A 19,673-nucleotide genomic window follows, 5' to 3' on the forward strand; every position below is an offset into this window, starting at 1 on the left:
AAGTGGTTTTCACTTCCCAGGTTTGCCGTGTCGGGGTTTATTTGTGGAATTTCATGCCTTCTTAGTGGGGTCGGGACCATCAGCTGTGCTGAGCGGGAGTCAGGTTGGTACACAGCTGACAGCTCCATTTGACAACTGTTAGAACTGATGTGATGGCAAGAACCGATCCGCTCGGTAAAGTGAAACGACAGTCCATCATTACTTGAAGAACTGAAGGTCAGTCAGTCTGGAAAATTGCAAAAACTTTGAATGTGTCCCTGAGTGCAGTCGCAAAAACCATCAAGCACTACGACCAACACAGATCACATGAGGACCTCCCCAGGAAAGGCAGACCAAGAGTCTCCTCTGCTGCTGCATTCTATGAGTTCATCCCAGTCACCAGCCTCAGAAATCACAAGTAACAGCACCTCAGACTGGAGCCCAGATAAACGCCTCAGAGTTCTAGTCGCAGACACGTCTCTCCGTCAACTGTTCAGGGGAGACGGCGCCATTCAGGCCTTTATGGTCGCATAGCTGCTAAGAGACCACTACTTGGGAAAAGCAACAAGCAGAAGAGATTTGTTTGGGCCAAGAAACACAAGGAATGGACATCAGACCAGAGGACATCTGTGCTTTGGCCTGATGAGTCCACATTTGAGATCTTTGGTGGACGGATGGTCTCTAAATGCATGGCTCCCACCATGAAGCATGGAGGAGGAGGTGTGATGGTGTGTGTGTGTGTGTGTGTGTGTGTGTGTGTGTGTGTAAGGGGGGTGGGGGGCTTTGCTGGTGAAACTGTTGGGGATTTCTTCAAAACTGAAGGCTCACTGAACCAGCATGGCTACCACAGCGTCCTGCAGCGACACGCCATCCCATCTGGTTAGGGTTTAGTTGGACCATCATTTATTTTCAACAGGTCAACGACCCCAAGCACACCTCCAGGCTGTGTGAGGGCTATCTGACCAAGACGGAGAGTGATGGAGGGCTGCGTCAGGTGACCTGGCCACCACAGTCACCTGACCTTAACCCAGTCCAGATGGTTTGGGATGAGAGGGACCACAGAGTGAAGGCCAGAGAAGGCCAACAAGTGCTCAGCATCTCTGGGAATTCCTTCAAGACCGTTGGAAAACTGTTTCAGGTGACAACCTGAAGCATGAAGCTTATTCACAATTTTTGTTTACTACATAATTCTGTATGGGTTCAGTCATAGATTTGATGCCTTCAGTGAGAATCTACAATGGAGATAGTCACGAAAATGAAGAAGAACCATTGAATGAGAAGGTGTGTCCAAACTTTCAACTGGGAGTGTTTATATGTACTTAATGCTTCATTATCCTAAACTATTACTGTGACACTGTCATTGTTGTTTTGCTTTTATGTCTGATTGCTGATTTTACTGCTACTTATCTGTAAGTACTCTGTTTTTTCAACCAGTTTACAACTTAGAATGTCTGTAAACCAGCTGAATCTTTAGGTTTCATTAGTCTGGATTTACTTAGTAACCTGCTGTGATGCGCACTTGGTTCTGAATAATTCCTACTGCATTTTACTGTGCTAAAAACAAAGGCTTGATTGTGTTAGTCCACCTAAAACTGCACTTTTAAACACTTTTGGCTGAAATCCTACTTTCCAAAGCCAGACTGGATTAATTTGGAATCAATCAGCCCCAAACTGGCCTCGGTGCTGTGCATGTTCCATAGGTCTCACTGCAGTTTTTAGTCCGCCATTCGACAGGGACACTGCTTGCCAACTTGTTTGGTATGTGACCCGAAAGGTGAGCTGACAGAATGTAGGTCCAATTCAATTCTTCCCCGGGTTTTTCTATCCGGGCAGCAGTCCAATTAGATGTCCTGGCTGGACTGTTGTGCATGTAAACACACTCACGGTGTTGCAGGTATTGAACCACTGACCTCACTCTTACACCGTGATGTCTCTAACCGCACAACTGAGGGTGGGAAAAACACTGACGGGAAGAGAATTCCTGATGAGATTTCGGGATAACGACTGTGCTAAACAAAGCCTGTGATATATATATATATTTTTTCCATTGCCGTCATAATCAAAGCACCTCGGCAGCTATGAGTCCCAGCGAAACACCCACTACTCATTCCTGACCTATTATTGCAGGTATTTTTAGGGCAGATCCTCTCATGTGAGCAGGGTGGCGGCCATTCATTCCTCTGCAAAATTTCGTGGAAATTATGTAACATGTGTCTCTGCTGATACCGGCAGACAAAAAAGAAAGTAAGAGACGGACCGACATAATATCACGCTAGGAACTTTACTGAAATATTTACATTAAGAAGAGGAAATTCACTCGCTAAGCAATTTGACAGTGGATTCACTCACTAAGCATTCATTTCATCTGATAGAAAAGTTAACTTTTCAGGCGAGTTGTTCAGCTCCAGCCGCTTACAGTACCAGTGAGATGATCGCAGTGTGCGAGAAATCATCCCTTAACAAGTTACATACTCAGGTTCGGAAGTGAAAGGATGTGTCTTTGAAGCCGCAGGACGTGGCGGTGCACTTGTCTCAGACACTCTAATGCCAGTAGAAGCTCACATTAGTGTGGTAATTTTAAACATTTGGCTGTGATAAATAATGTAAATCTAATCTTGTTTGGATATAATCTAATGGCTAAAAATCAAGCGTTAGCCCGTAAGTAGCGGCACGCTGTCATCTCAGACCCTGTCGGCTAAGCTGTGAGGGACTCTCTTGTTAATGCATTACTTCTAAACTGTGAAGCTGCTCTTGGCACACTTAGCTAAAGTGAAAACTGAAAGTGATGAAAAGTGACTCCAGGCTACACTGCTGGAAGGAGCCAAAGATGTTGCATTGATTTCTTAAAAGGTACACTTTAGCGATGTTTTAATATTGCACTTGAGTAAAGCTGCAGGACTTGTGTGTGAGGCAGATGTGGAATAATGATGACAATTAAAGCAGCATGAGCTGATAAATCTAGACTTGAAGTCCCTGGTTTAGAGACAGATTCATGTGTCCTACACTTCCCATAATGCAACATCTGCACGATCTTACAAATCTTTCTTTCAGAGGGTGACTCGTGCTCATGATGATCCTTAAATAAACTTTATTTTCGTTAGTGCACACTCCCCATCCCAGCTATGTAATTACCTCCATCACAATTCTAAATGGCTGATCAACACTCAAAGTAGAAACATTTTTGTACTTTTACAGTACTGTGTGTCTTCATTGTGTCACTTTAAATCAGTTGTACTACTCACTTTCTATTGGTAGGCGTGTTTTTACTCTGTTTGCATGCACAAAATTTTGTGGTTTATTATCAGTTGGTACTGCAATCAACTGAGGTATCAATGATGTAACGTGTGTACTTTTCCCCGCTCCTCCTGGAACGTAGTCCTCTCAGGTGTGACCTCACTCCCGTTTCTGACCTCAAACGCAGCATTCGTCCAAATCGGTATGATGATGTTGTTGCTTGGGTGCTACCTCGAAAGCAGTTTAACCACAGCTAAATCAGAGCTGGAAGCAGCAGTCTCCTGCTGGGTCGCCCTGATGGGGTTTCTGATTTTACGATCACGGCTGCATACTTACAGGTTTGGTTGATGAAGGGAAAAAAAATGGCACGCCTGCATGGAGATTAGCTCCTTTTTTATCTCGACGAATGGGATGGATGACTGCAAGTTGATTACTTCATCCTTGGGCAATTATTCCTTCTTCACCAGCTGAGTCTGAGCAATTGTGGGCTAAAACTGCTTTACTTTTTTTGTACCTTTTGAGGTAATTCTAAATCCCATTTTGCCCCGAGGATAAGTTGAGATCTTGCAATTTCCAACTTCACCGCTAGATGTCACTAGATCCTCCATGCTGGTGCTTGATAGGCTACATATGGAGTGTGTGTATTACCTGTGAATGCACAGGGATACAGCTGTGAGTGCTCCTCAGCTCTTTGCTGTCTCCTCCTGGCTTGGGTGAGGCCTTGGTTGTTTTCTTCCACCTTCTGGACAGCCACTATTTCACACACCTGAACAGCCTGGCTATGACCTGCAGAGACATTAGCATATTCATGTTTTACTCAACCACTTTACACAAAGCAGAATGCTCTTTTGCTGACAGTTAGTCTGTATAATGAGTTTTTCCTTGCTCTTGTTCATGGACCCACACTGACAGACCAAAGCAACTGCAAATGAATATTATACATATTCTCAGATTCGGCACAAATCTCAACATCAGGAAGAATATTGAATAATATTCAAATATTCATCACAAAAATGCATAATTTTTTATTACATCTGCCAAGGTTTTCATTCCAGTTTGTTTGTAAGGCTGGCTGGTGGGATTCTGCGGCAGGCTGATTTTCATGAAACCTGATGAAGGGGTGGAGCATGATCCGAGGAGGAACTCATTACATTATGGGACATGTTCATTAATTTTTTCAGGAAATATTACACGGACCTTGGCGAAGGTCAGCGAGTGCATTTCTTGTTAAAACTGCAATGAACAATAGTTTCGCATGAAAGCCGCATGATGTAGTTTAGCTGAGCAGCAACATTCAAAACTGCCATGTTGAGAATCAGCAGAGCACCGCGCTATGGCAACGTGGGTTGAGGCAAAACAAGACGAGAACATGTGTTTTACCATGAGACCTCTGGTGCAACTGTGATATCCTCATAATTCATTAATGACAAATAAGTGCATGCTAAAATGTGGTTGCTAACAGCTAGCGTTACACTGATTGAGTCACTTGCTCTATGGGAGGGTCTTTTTTTTTTCCCTCCTCTTAACTTTGTGTATAAAAATCCCCTTCTGTCTTTTTTTCGCCTCTATCATGATCTCTGCAGAGAAGTACAAGCAAAATGTGAAGTCACTGACGGAAACACTTCAAACTGCAGTTTCGTCACTGTTCAGTTCAAATTCCTGTGCGGGAGCTCAGAGGAGGAATGAAAGATGCCTAATTGCAAGTTTCCTTGCACCCAAATTTGTTCTCATACTAGGGGACTTTTTTTTTTTTTTTGCCTGTGGTTTAATCTTACACGCAGGAAGCAGAGCCTCATTGTCTGCTGCATGCCTGGCAGTGTGGGTGTGTCCTTACGTGGCCTGGTTATGTGATGTATGTTCTGAACCCCCACCGGGGGGTAGCGGAACAATTCCATGTGATTGCATCCCGATAAACATCTTTGTATTCCCTCGGGACAGGGTAGTACAGCTCAGGAAAGGGTGTCAGTTTCTCTTTCGTGTTCTTTGTTGCTCTGGAAATAGCAGGATGATATAATCCTACCAGATAAATTGAGCTTCTCCACATGGACGTTTCCCAGTCTGAATGAATCCACGGCTAACGCGATGGGCCGGTTGTGTCTTTCCAGAAGTCAAACCAAATCAAACCCTAGCAGCTAAAAGGTTCTATCCATGCAGCGCCTGATTTGGTTCAAATTGAGCCAGTCAGGAACGAATCTGTGCATATTGACTGAGGCCAATTTTACAATCAAAATGATATTGAAACAGAAAATTTTAGCTAAAACAATGCAACCACATGTCACCCACGTTAGCGAAGCGTTTTAGCGTGTCTGGCATCACTGTTTTTGTTTGCTGGTCTTTATTATTTTCAACATTGTTCCCAGGCATAGCAGAAAGCTGTTTCAGTAAAAAGAAGAAAGAAAAAAAAAAAGACATAGAAAATTAGCTTGTGGCTGACTAGCGAGTGAAGCATTTAGCTACTCGAGAGCTGAAAATGTTCCCCAGGAAATAGTGCACTCCACGATTTTAACGCTGCTGTGACACAGCTGAATATGCACATAAACAAGTGTTTGTTAACAAGGTAATATGTCACTGAAAGTTTAAGTAGGTGTAGATATCTCCATAAAACTAAATTAGCTTCAACCATCCATTATAAAGGTATCTGGTGCTGAAGGGGACTTTACAATGGCAGCACAGTGGTGATTTCACAGACAGTAAAATGAATGGGAGGAAAACATAGCCATGTCCCGAGGGAGGCAGAGAATGTTTGGTGAGAAAACCGCATCCTCTTGTTCCTCTTGTTCCACATTCCCATGAGAACGGGATTAAGGCTGCTGCTAGTTCAGAATGACTTTGTCGTGTAAGACTCGGGCAGCATTTAAAGGGCTTGTTCATTAACAGAATTTTTCAAGTGCGGTGTGATCTGGTTCCTCTTGTCAGTCCTGAGAGGTCAGTTACATAAAGAAGGTGCTGACAGTGACATCAAAAGACTTTAATGGGAATTAATTCACTTTACTTCAAAGGCGGACACTGGGAAAAATAAGGGAGGGGTTAGGGGAGAGGGGCTTCTCTGCAGATCCTTTGTGGTTAAGCGATGACAAGTTGTTCAATAAATCATTACACTCCAAATAAAGACAAACGAACCAGATACATGAAACACCCAAGACAATGACTTAAGAAGGTGTAACTCAACGCTCGGCAGGTGCGCTTAAAGCTTTTCTTCATCCAGAATATTTAATTTGCCTTTCACCGATTCACAGAAAAGTGTCTTCTACTCACAGATACTTTTATCCACCCCTCTGCATGGATTGCTGGTGACTACAGAACACATGAAACAGAAGCCATACATGGAGACCAATTGTCCAAAATGTCCTTCATTAATGCTGAAGTACATTTTGGGGTGAGGTAAATCTTGAAATACTTGGTTGTATATAATACCGTTCGGGACTCTTTTCTCCCATTTCGATCCAGATAGTCTCGCAGATGCGTAGACCGCTCGTGAAACAAATTCAAAAGGCCATTTTTGCACAGGCAATGGCTGACATTACTAGCAATGAGTTTAAGTGACCGCTTCAACCGCATCACATACATGAATTCCAGGCTCTCCAACAAATTTATTCTGTTGATATGGTGAAGAGGAGGGGTGGGAGGATAACATATTATTTCTCTCCTGGGACTCAGAGAATGGGATTTCATTTCTTTCCCCAAATAAAGATGATGCACCATGCAGGCATGAATAACTTTATGGCCATCGATATTCACACTTTTGACAAATAGGATGAAGAGTTATGGCCACGAGGGTGATGGTTTTATTTCATGGGGGAAAAATGAGGAGTTGCACTCAAAACTATTTTAAAAACCCGCGTCTGGTGCTCTGAAAAACGGATAGTTGCTTCATTAAAATACACAATAGATCAGCATAAACTGACAGACGAAATCTGTTTTGTAAATTACAAATCCAATTTATTATATCACCAATGATTATATCTTCAATGTATTTCAGTGTGCAGTAATTTCATAATCAAATGAGCTTTTCATCTAATTTTATTTTGGGTGCTTTTTCAAAATTCAAAGATTTTTTCACATGCATGTAAAAACATTTTATTATCTACTTATGTAAATACATTGATATCTATGCAGATTTAAATCCTTGGAATTAGACCAAAAAAAAAAAAAAAATTCTGAATATCTAAACCAATTATGAAGCCTTTATTCAAATACTCTTACTTATACCTGGTGTCATTATATTTCACAATTATGTAAATAAATTAAATAGGATTTTAAGAAATACTTTCTTATACTGTATGTTTGGATGTACAGGTTAACTTCCAGATTGGTTTCCTGGCTGATGAATGAGAAGGGAGGAAAATCTTAACTGATCTACCTTCAAAAATCTTGTTTTTGTTTTTTTGTTGTTTGCGCTATGCTGGGGATATTAACAAATAAAAACCATAAGTGCATCAGTGGTCCTCACTTGTGCAGCTTTTAAATAGCAGGAATTTCAAGCTCATGTCAGTTATTATGCTAACATTACTCATGGGACACCCTGTCACGATATTCTCACAAAAAAAACAAAAAAAACAAAAAAACAGTCCACATTTGTGGGAGAAGGTCCGCCATCTTGGACAAATACTGAATTTCCCCAAAATTTCACAATGATAAAACTACATGTTGAAGATTAAAAAGCAGAATCTACAAGGTTTAATATGAACAAATGGATGTCTGAAAGACCTAATGTGCCATTTCTGATGTCAGCCGGCAGCACTGAAGAAGCAGCTGCTTCAAGGTTGCCCTGGATGTAGCATTAGCGCTGAAACACTAGAATGATTTTAAACACAAACGCACGGACCAGCACCTTGAGACCACTGGAACATAAATGGAATTCAACCTCAGTTTCAGTATGTTCTTCTCCTTCTAAAAGGCTAATTTCATCGAATGCCACATCACTTTCACAGACATGGTGGCCCAGGGATGAAGGATTATGGTTAGCCAAGTTAGCATTGCCATGAGTTCTCTCACCCAGAATGGGATATTTATACCGGATTTTGGACCATCACTGGAAAAAATGACACAGTTCATGAAACCTACATGTTTTGCTTAAGGACTTCTTTACAGAAGATATTTTTACTTTATAGATATTTAGATATAGATATTTTATTTTACAGATTTACAAGTTTTTCTGGGGGTAAATTCAAGCTAACGTATGCTACGAAGAAACCACACCACAGATACTTGACTTCAATGTCCCAACAACTTGCTTCCCACATCTTCTTTTTGATGATAGCTGACGTCCACACTAACTTTTGTACTCATTTTGATAAGAACCACTGTTTTTAAGACCCGTGAAATGCATCAGACCCCACAAGTGCAGTATTTGTGCCCATGACCCATACCTTAAAATATCTAAAGATTGTGTAAATCACAGAAAACCGACTGAGTTTGAGACCCAGGCTTTCAACGGTTACAATTCATTTCCAAGTTTTAGGAAGAGTTCTTACGGAACTCCACAGATATTCTCATACCGTACATGTGCATGAGATTATGGAAGGTAAAGCCCACAAGGAGTGCAATTTTTGGACTTGCACTGTTTTAAGAGGGCATGATCATACTTTTACTTATCACTGACACATGCTGACAAAAAAAGACTTCATGTCAAAAATCATTTCACGCAAAAACAGAGAAGCAAAAGCAGATTATCAGGAGCAAAATGTGTGCTGATGGAGGTAATCATGATGAATGAACAACAAAGAGAAACAGATCTGAGATACAATTCAGCATTTTCTTGAATTTCAGCCCCAACGTTGTACTCAAGGATATCTAATCTTTCTTTCCACACGTTATCGTGCGTGTGGTCGTCACATGGTGGCTATCTTAGGATCCCTAGGTAACAGTGGAAGCCTGCGATATGCAAAGCCACCGTTCATCGCTGAAGCAGTACAAGTGCATTTGCTTTGTAGCAACTCAAGCCACTTCCATTGAACTGTGATAGGGAAGGAGTTGGAAACAATAGCTGACATTCCTACATTCCAATGCTGCTCCAATAACCCTGCCACACACACTCAGATATGCACACACACACACACACACACACACAAGTACACAATAATCCCATCACCACACACACATCGAGAGCACATACCCACACATCAGCTCCCTACTTTTTAGCTCGGTGCAGTCCCTAAGCTACATGCTAAGCCCTCGGCCATACAAGGCTGAGATCCTCTCTGCTCTGCTCTGACATACTTTTCTTTGTGCTAGAAAAGGATCTTAGCAATGGCAGTCAGCCAGTGTGCACTGCCTATTCATACCACAGGGCTCAGTGTGTTAGTTTGAGCCGAAAGGGTCCGCTATCTGCAAAAAGTCAGCTTTTCAGGAACTGAGGCGGGTGGGGAGGAAAGGATTTATTTTTTAATGTCTGGAACTTGTTCTGCACTTAAAGCATTCAGAGGTTTTCATCGAGGAAAAGCCAAGTGATACCTGACCGTAATGTGGCTTACACCCCCACACCACCCCCAGACATTTCAGAGTGATGCTCGTAGTCTTGTGATTTTGTAGTCACTTGTTTGTTTTTTTTCCCTCTCTCTTGAATTACTGTATTTGTAATTCTAATGCTTGCAGTTAGCTCAAACATAGGTGGCACAAGTTCAATTTCTAGCCTACTAACTTTGATGCTGAGTCACTTTCTCCTTCTCTGACCGGAACTGCAAGTCACTGAAAACCCGCAGCACAACACTCACTTCAACTAGGCTGAACTTTGACTGCTGCGACTCCTCTGAGCAGCAACAGCACAAATCTGATTGCAAAGTTCAGCCGATGGCTCTGTTTTCAGATACCAGTGGGAGAGACAAGGACAAGAGGAGGGGGGGGGGGGGGGGGGGAAATGATGAAAGAAACAAAAACAAGAGTGAGAAGTAAAAGTAAAATCTCACCCAAGAAGTGTAATTTACATTTCAAGTGTTCACAAATAGATATCTTGCACTCACAGACATTTCCTTCCTCCTGCATTATTTTAATTTAGGACCCCAGAATGCAGAAAGAGCCAGCCATGTACGTATTTAGCTCAAAGTCACGGCTGATGACAGCTGACAGTATTAATCCACAAACACTTTGATTTGCGCGAAGAGCAAAACAGTAACCTTTCGCCCCGTCAGATGAGCACATTCAGTTGAACCAACTTGCTTGTGCTCATTTGCGTTCATCGTATTCGCGCCAAACATTTGTTTGGCTTGTTTTTAGCTCAAAATCAAAGGGTTGTGGATTAATGAACCCACAGCTGCGTAGAGAAGATATGGATTACGCCGGTGCTTGAGGGTTCGTCAGCTGACGTTTCTGGGCAGTTTTGAGGTCATTATTTTGCTGTAAGTCGCCGTTAGCTTCAAGTTAGATCCACGCATGGCTGGCCCTTTCTGCATTCTGGACTCACGAAGAAGAAATGCAGCAGGGAGAAATGAGTGCTCAGGACACCTATTTTAGACTGCTTGAAAGGCCACATCCATTTTTTTTGGCGAAGTGACGCTTTAAGAGAATGCTCGATGAGGAGAAGAAGTCATGGTAAAATGACAGATGTAGCACAAGAAGCCAGGATTTGACGAGTGAGAGGGAGTGAGGAAACGAAGGCAGGACAGAGAAAATGAGGAAAAGGAAGACATTTTTAAAAAAAAGCAGGTGATGAGGAACAAGAGATGACCGTGTGTTGAGAGGGAAGGAGTAACTGGCTTCATTTTGAACAGACGATAATGAGAACAATATGGCTCTTAACCAACTCCGCAAGACGGCAAATCAGGACATTTCTCAAAACATTCCCATTAAAAAGGGAGGAACAGCTGAATGGAACTCTGGGTTGAGATTGTCCCCGTGTTTAGAAATGTACAGAATGATACATAATTTGTACGTTTCGACTCAGGCTTACTTTTCTCGCATAGCTTTAAATTGCCTCCCATGCAGAGTATTGCCAAAACCTGAAGAGACAATACCAGGGGCAATATAGAAAATGATTCCCTAACCCTGGCATCTGTAAGTCTGATTCTGCAAGACAGACAGACGGACATCAGATGTGATGGGCTCTGCCTTGAGTGAATATAATACCCATCTCTTGTAATTCCCCCGCTAGTAAACTTGCTCCATCCGAGTCTCATGAGATGGATTAATACCTGCAACCCAGTGTTAGTACTTTGAGAGGGTTAGGAAGTGTCCACACTTATGCAAAGTTGTTCTTCCCTGTTTTGTTTTTTTTTTAATACTCCTAATTGGTTTGTATCCAATGAAAACGACATTTTCTGTTTGCCACCCCGTCAGTGGTTCCATATGGGTGTTTGAAGCCTTGTTTCTGAGACGGAGACCAACATATCCACTTATTTATTACCAAAATACCTGATTGGTCAGCTAGGCTTTTAAAATCCTTTTGTTCAACAAAATCACAATTCGTTTAAATACTACGACACCACTGATTGGTGGCAGGGATGTGCAAAGAAATTGTAGGGGCCTAAAAAAAGGGGTGTGTGTGTGTGTGTGTGTGGTGGGGGCATTGACCTATTTATCATTTCTACAACTTTAAAAACTTTCAGTCTTCAAAGATTTTAGATTGGACACCAACATGAACGTCAGATGTTCCTGTCGCACAGCAGAGCTCAATTAATAGAAAATAACTTTACTTCTCAATTTCATGCCGTCTTAAACATCAATCTGTGGTCGGTTACACTTTCTTCTGGCATCAATACCAGTCATTTTAGTTCTGATTCAGTATGCACAAATGTTTTAAGCTACTTCCGGCACAAATAAGCTGTCAAACCAGCTCGATAGCACCTCCTCACACATCCAACTGTGAAAGAGCAGTCCTGGTATTCACAGGGTTGATTAATGTCAATCCAACATCTCACGCCTTTGGCCTGAGTTGACTCATGTCTGGATCTTCGCCTGCTTGGTCTGGAAACAACAATAAAAGGCTGTACAATCTGCAAGAGTGACGGGGACCTTAAAGCCACGGACACACATAGATTCCTCAGTGACACTCGGCAAAGCAAGGCAAGCCAAGGCAATTTTATTTGTAGAGCCCGTTTTCACCACCAGTTTGTCTCAAAGGGCTTCACATGGCATCATAACAACATCCTCTGCCCTTAGACCCTCACATTGACTGAGGAGAAACTCCATAGAAAACCCTTTTAACAGGGAAAAATCTGAGAAACCTCAGGGTGAGCAACAGAGGAGGGAACACTAGCAACAGGACGCCGCGATGGCACTGCTTTGGTTGTCTATACAGAGCGATACAGAGTTGGTGTGACAGCCAATCAGAGGCCTGATGTGTAATCAGTTCGAGAAGCTGTTCCACCGTTCTGGCTGTTTCTGTTCAAACCATCTTTATTGACAGACATACAAAAGTGGAGGAGGTCTTTGAATTCAGACAGTACAGCGCAGAAGCCTTTAATAAGCTGCTGTATCTGTGGGTCCATCACCTCGAAACTCTTCACGTCATGTGATGTCATCTATGTACCAACAGTACACAGCAAAAGCCTCCTGCATCTGTGAATACACCTGCACGGTCTGGCTCATCCTGATTTCCAAGTGGCATCCCACCTGACGGCATTCCGGTGCTTCCTCCGCACCTTAACGTTTGAGGTCCAACCCCAGAGATGATCCAATCAGATTTGAAGTTTGATTGTCCTTCATGTGAGCCTCACAAAATATCCTATATGTGTGCGTGTGTGATTTCAGTGACAGCGCCTGGCCTCACCCTCCTCTCGTCCTCTGACAACAACAAGCTGTCATCATATTCATATTCTGCCGTTGTTCTCTGCACCCCTCCCTATACACAGTGGATCTGTGTGTAATCCCTTTATTGTTGCTGAGGTTTGGCACGAACAATGTGTTGGAGAACAAGCCAGCACGAGCTTTAAGAAATACTTAGGTGTAGCCGCATTATTTGTTTGTTTTTTTTGTCATTCCTGTTTTGCTTTTACATATTTCATTCCAAGTGACATTCCACACAGATGCAAGAGAGGAGATAAGATTTGACTGAGGGTGTAAAACTGATAAAACTCTCCACGCTGTTGCATCCCTGATGTGTGTGTGTGTGTGTGTGTGTGTGTGTGTGTGTGTGTGTGTGTGTGTTTGTGTGTGTGTGTGTGTGTGTGTGTCAGAGGGGGGATATCTTGGCCTTGTGCAGGAGATAAGTAGCAGAGAAATCTATATGTCAAAAACGGTGATTTATCATCCAGCAAGGATGATGGCCTTTCACGGAGAGAGGGTGGTTATAACTCACTAGCAAGCTCTGCAGGTTCTACTCTTTTGACCCCAGCAGCAGGTAAGTAACGCAATTAATGTAATGAAAGGGCCTGCGCTGCTGCCCATAACACAACATAGACGCGTGCAGTTTAACCAACCTGCAGCTGTCATTTCCTGGCAGCGTGTATTTCTCTCTATCTCCCTTCCTCCCTCTGCAGCCGTCTCTCAACATACAGACAGGCCTGTGAATTGAGCGCCAGCTTTAGATTACAAAACACAGATCTGCCTGAGTACACATGGCGGTGAACTGTCAAACAAGACATGTGGATTTCTCCCAGGCACAACGGGTTTGTTAAGCCAACGCTTAGGCAAACAGATGGAGGAGAAAGGACAAGCAAGGTGGAAGGTATAACAGGAGAACTGTCACTGGGAGTGCGGTGATACTGTTTGTGCACTGTGCCTTGAAGTACTGTGGTTTGGGCTGAGAGTCGAAGTCCAGTGCAGAACCAGATCCAAACAGTCGACTGCACCGCAACCGCACGTCCCAGCTTATCAGCTGGTTTTTGTTTTTTTTTTGCTCGTGTGTTTTACTGGCAATTGCACAGTGTAAAAATATAATGGTGTCAAGAGGAAACTGTGCTACAGTCGTTATCATGTCTGTAAAATGATCATTTCATTTCTGATGGAGATTACGCCTCATCCAAAGAGGTCATGTGATCACAAACTTTATTCCGTTCGTCTGTCTCATTCTTGTTAACGTCTCAAGAACGTCTTTGTGTCAAATTAAAAAAAAAAAATTTCCCCAAACACGGAAGGGTGAAGAGAAAAGAATCTGCTGGTCAAAAGTCAAAGGTCAAGTCATTGTCCAACATCTGTCCCATTCTGCTTAACATGAGACCTCAGGGGAAGCTGCATGGGAATTTTGTCAAGTTTAGCATCAACATCCACTGGGACTTGAGAATGAACTGAAAATAATGCAGTGGTGAAAATTCAAAGGTCAAAGTCACTGTCACCTCACATAAACGTGACATCCCAAGAACGTCTTTCAAATGTCTCCAAATTTGGCATAAATGTCAAGCGAGGATGGCCTGAAAAGGCTTTGGCGGTCAAAGGTCAAATTTGCTTCAACATGACATCCGAGGAACAACTGGAGTGAAATTCTTTAAATATCAAACAAAGTGAAAGTATCACGATGGTGTCAGATCAGGAGATAACCGGCCCTGCCTCAACGCTCGTGTTTCACGAGTGATTGACACATAAACTCATCCAGCTTACAGCTTTCATTCTTCACTCGTTTCATGTGGATTTTTGCAACAGGATTTGAGTCACCCTCCGAGGGAAATGCAGTGATGGCGATACGTTATTATGACCAGATTTACAACATTTCCTGTATGACTTTAAGTGATTCTGTGACTGTAATGCATGTGAGGTTGTGTATCCAGCTCTGCCATATGGGAAAGCAAATATCTAAAGTCTCCCTGGCAGAGGGAGATATCCAGGCTTAGGGGGTCTGAGGAAGTACTACTCACTAAGCATAGTGATTTGGAGGGAAAGGGAAGATGTTCTCTAAAGCATATGCCATGATTTATTCAAGATTTTTCAAGATGGGTGCTCGCTTTGTATCTGGGGAGTGACTCAGGCTTTATGTGGACATAGGATTTACCCAAGACTCAGAGGCCATGCCATCCCAGTGATTGGATTTTGTTTGTGTGTGTGTCGGAGCAAGTGTGTGTATATATACAAATACAGGACTGGCTAGGAGATCCTGTCTTGTGTACTCAGCACATCTGACTGACAGACGCTATGATTCAGCCAAATCCACTTCAATGTCAAGCAGTAACGTATCTACAGCAAAGCACCGAGGCCACAGTGATGCTTACCGCTCATAACAACTCCTCGTGGCATTAATGTCGCTTGTGTGTCAGTTCAAACTAAGGGAAAATACATCGAAGACCTGTCATATTTGTGCCATGCAGCAGGATTTTCAGCCAAAACAAACATTTTCTGTCGGAACTGTGAGAAATTGACTGATTTTCTTTCCTTATACGTATAAAATTTGTTAAAACGTAAATGTTTTCTACTGATATACAAGCTGTTTTTTTTCGTGTGTCACATTTAAAGAATTAATAATCCATTCTTCTCCACTTTCGTATTCAACTGGATTATTTCTGCTGCTACAGGCAATGGACCAATAACTATTCTGTTAAAAATATCCCAATGATATTTGACCAATCATTCTCAGACAGGTCAACATAAAGCAGAATAGTGTGTGGAATGTTTACACAGCTCATGATGCAAGAAGTCCTTTTCAGTTTGTGGACTACAGAAATGGACCGACTGGCTCGCTTGCCTCCTTAGTCGCTGGTTAACCAGAGAGTAATGTCTGCTAACGACAGTCAGCTGAAGACGACATGTGCAATCATGATCCAAAATACATGCATAGATTTTTCTTTCACGCATGTGCATGTGGTGGAACCCACTCAAGATGTTTGATTCCTACCTCCTGGGTAACCCGCACGTGCTTGTGTCACAATAATCACTCGCGGGGATTTTGATGTAGCTGCGCTGAACATTGACTCAATAAAACAAAGTCTTTATGGCAGGTTATTACAGGGCACTTGATACCACTTTGAAGAAGGTCAATGGCCAGGTTTCAACTGAAGTGTGTGCCAGCTGTAATCACTCCACTCGATATGGTACTGTAATTGCAGACCAGGGAACTCATTTGATGAACAAACATTAGCCACCAGAGGTTATATGGACATCTGGATTCAGAGAGTGTTCTCTAATTCAAGGAACAGAAGGACCACTGCTGAGCCACAGCTAACTTCAGGTGCAGCCAGTTTCCTGACATTTGGAAATGTAGTAACACAAGGAGGAAAGAAGGGAAGCTAAAGCGCCCCCTGCTGGCGGATTATTGTGGCAGAAGCCTGACCGCAAGCTAAAAAAAGAAAAAGAAAAAAAAGAAAAGTTCAACAAATCAGCAAAGAAGGGCGGTATTTTAGCATCGGCAGTCTTAGAAAAATGGCTGTTTACTAAATGGCATCAGAGACTAGTTAACATAAAAATGGCATTTCAACAACATAAAAAGTGATTGCTTTTAGACTGTGGCCCACTGTTTAGTTCGACCTTTGACCCACCAAGGTAAAAAGCTCGCCCTGGACCCTCAAACTCAGCACTACACTTCCTAGAGGCACCAGTGGTGCCAAGTTAGATGTCAATCAGATGAACTTTTGACTTTGGGGGCCCAAAAACACCACCCTACCCCTGGGAAAAACGAGCAGGGGGGTGCATAAAGGACCAGCCTGAGATGAATTAATAGCAACTGATACCAGAGAAGTGCTGCAAACGGCTCTGAGAAAGAAAAAACTGGGGGGGAAAGGAGGAGGTGTACCAGTTGCTGAAGAATGTCGTCAGTATGAATCAACATTGTGTGGATGCATTGATGGAGTAGGGGGAACGGTAGAGGAGGAAGAGGATGCTGTTCAGGCAGACAACCTCGACACCAAACCCATGGCCATTGCTCCAGGGAATGAAACGGCCATGACAAGCTGACAACGCACACTTCCCTTGGCGAAGGAGCTTGTTCGGCATTGCCTTGTCATCATCGGCAGTAAAGTGTCTGCGCTTCAGTTCATTCCTGGAGACAATGCTGCACTTCATCACATGATGAGGCAGAAACACATTGACTACATCCACCACACATTAGCCATCAAAGGCAAGACTCTCAATGAGTTGGAAATTCAGTACGGCATCGATACGAGCTTCTCTGTCTCAAACAAGAGCCTGCAACAGCAGTGCGAGCTCGTCGTAATGGCTGCAGCTACGGGCTTCCTCAGCAAACGCACAAGAGGACCCATCACTGCCAGTGACATCCGAGAGCTTCACTGCCACATCCCCAGGGACGCTGCACACCTACGGAGTGAAGGTGGGTTAATTCATTCCACCATCACCCCAGGACCCGCAAGAAGACACGCAGAAGCTGGTTCAGGGCTCAACTCCGTCAAGGCCCTGCAGCTACGTCCCGTCGTGTACGCAGCTATCGCCCACCACAAAATGGCATCCCTGCACCCACTTACAGAGGGCAGGGGACGCACAGCAATGCTGCTGCTGAAGCCTTTTTTTTTTTTTTTTTTTTACAGCAAACTGCGCAGGGACAATAGTTGAATCTTTATTGAGTTCTATTCACAAGCTCAACATGGTGCACCTACAAACAATCCAGGCAGAACCAGGTTCCCCCAGAACAAGTCTGCGTTGAGGCTTTGTTGTCTCAAAGGCGGCAAAGATCACTAAAATAACTTCAAGTGCACGAAACCCGGCGCGTTACAGCGCCTCACCTCCATCTTTGTTCCCGGCGCATCGAAACAAAATGCAGAAGATGTTTGTCACCTTCATTTCAAGGCCCGTCAACTGATGTTGATTCACCACAGGTGAGAGACCACACCAGCACAGTCACGTCCCATCACTGCAGAGTTCACTAGTTGAACTCAATGTTCATTTAAAAATAACTCTCTTTTCAATTATTGAGTGGGATCCAGGATGGATCACTGGCAAATTGAATGAAGAAGTTGTTTTTTTTTCTAAAGTTCTAAATAAACTGGGTTGCTCTTTACAAGTAGAGGGAAATAAATAAAGCCCCCATAATGTCAGAAGTCACATCCAGACTTTTCTCACAGACCATCGGGGGCTGCTGTTTTCCCGCGTACAGCATCGCCACCTTTTACATGTTTCCGAATCAGAAGAACCTATTATTATTATTATAAACCAATTATTAAAAATTCAACCTGTTTTGAGGTTTCACGTCCAAAATCTCACAGTTCTGACTCACGCACAGGTGCGCCTGCACGTCTCACACATATTTACATTATGCAATCTCTGTGTATTTTAGTGTTAGGGTCGCATTAAAAAGGTGTTGAGAGCAAGGTTGTAATGTTATGGGGGAAAAAAATAACAATTTTATAAGCCCGAAGTCTTAAATTTAATCTTTTATTTTGTAAGAGAGACATCAGAAGAGTGGTCCTGCATTGAAGTGAAGGAGCACTTTGTGGAACTGTACTTCAGTGTTAGTTTCACAAATCAGGAAATACTTCATGCTCTGGTACATCCTCACTACATTCTCCTCATTTCCTGGACTTCAATGAGCAAGAAACTGCCTCTGTTCCACAGAAAGAACCACTTGAGTGTGTGGCACCACACCGGAGAGGCTGCCTGAACTCTAACCTGTACGGTTTTATGCCATTGTAGGTACTATGATATTACCCTTTTTCAGGTTGAATAATGGCTGTATTATTGAAGTCTCAGAAAATATATTGTTGTCATTGTGGCCCAAATGCTCCGTTGTAGTCTTTTGAGCACAAAGGTGTTTTACAGCACCATTTGTTTCTCTTTAAGATGAACTATTTGCTTACATTGTTTTCGAAAAATGGAATGCGGCGGTGCACCAGGGAAAAGATGAGACTAGACTTAACTAGATCAAAATCATCTTCAACTTGACGCTTCTGTTTACTGACAAAAGTAAATAACCACAACAAATAATCTGCAGTGGTCGGCGCTGTCACCTCACAGCTAGAAGGTTCCGGGTTGGAGCCCCGGCTGGAGCACGGGGTCTTTCTGTGTGAGTCTGCATGTTCTCCCTGTTCCTGCTGGGTTCTCTCTGGTACTCCAGCTTCCTCTACAGTCCAAAGACATCAAGAGGGGACGAGGTTGATCCAGACTCTAAATTGACCGTAGGTGTGACTGGGAGAGCCAATGGTTGTCTGTCTCTCTGTGTTGGCCCTGCCATGGACTGGTGACCCGTCCAGGGTGAACCCCGCCTCTCACCTGAAGGCTGCTGGGATAGGCTCCACCCCCCAGACCCTTAACAGGATAAGTGGTTAAAAAAAAGGATGGATGAGACAAGCAGGTGTTTGTAAGATGACTCTGATCCTGTATGTCAACAGTTAATGTCACAACATTTGGAGGCACATACGCTCCATGTGCTTCAGAAGACTTACTTTTAAATCAGTTTAACTCATACATTCGTTACTTATGAAGAAGCTCTGATTAAAATATAGGAAACTAACATGGCTGCAAATGTACGTAAGTATTTTCATGCCGTACGTGCAAATGTTATGGTCAAAGCTGCCGTTGTTAGTCGCGATAATGGTCACACGTGTCCCTGATTCGCAGCAAGCTGATTCATCAGTGTCGTAATATTCACGCTGAAAGTCAACTTTTTACTTTTACCTGCTGCATTTTCGCACAAATGATTGTCATTTCTATTCCTA

The 19,673-nt window shown here is 43.0% G+C and overlaps 1 protein-coding gene across 2 annotated transcripts in view; it reads right to left on the reverse strand.

The window, feature by feature from the left end:
• Nucleotides 1-19,673, reverse strand: part of cerk (ceramide kinase) — a 49,888-nt gene that overhangs the window by 28,605 nt on the left and 1,610 nt on the right. For both annotated transcript variants that reach the window (XM_086201146.1, XM_086201145.1), the window contains exon 2: nt 3,862-3,999. In XM_086201146.1, coding sequence (XP_086057272.1) covers nt 3,862-3,999 — 138 coding nt within the window. The remainder of the gene's footprint in view (nt 1-3,861; nt 4,000-19,673) is intronic.

The sequence above is a fragment of the Aulostomus chinensis genome, chromosome 4 (genome assembly GCF_037954235.1).
Source record: "Aulostomus chinensis isolate RoL2024-O1b breed Wild chromosome 4, RoL_Achi_v1.0, whole genome shotgun sequence".
Taxonomy (NCBI): domain Eukaryota; kingdom Metazoa; phylum Chordata; class Actinopteri; order Syngnathiformes; family Aulostomidae; genus Aulostomus; species Aulostomus chinensis.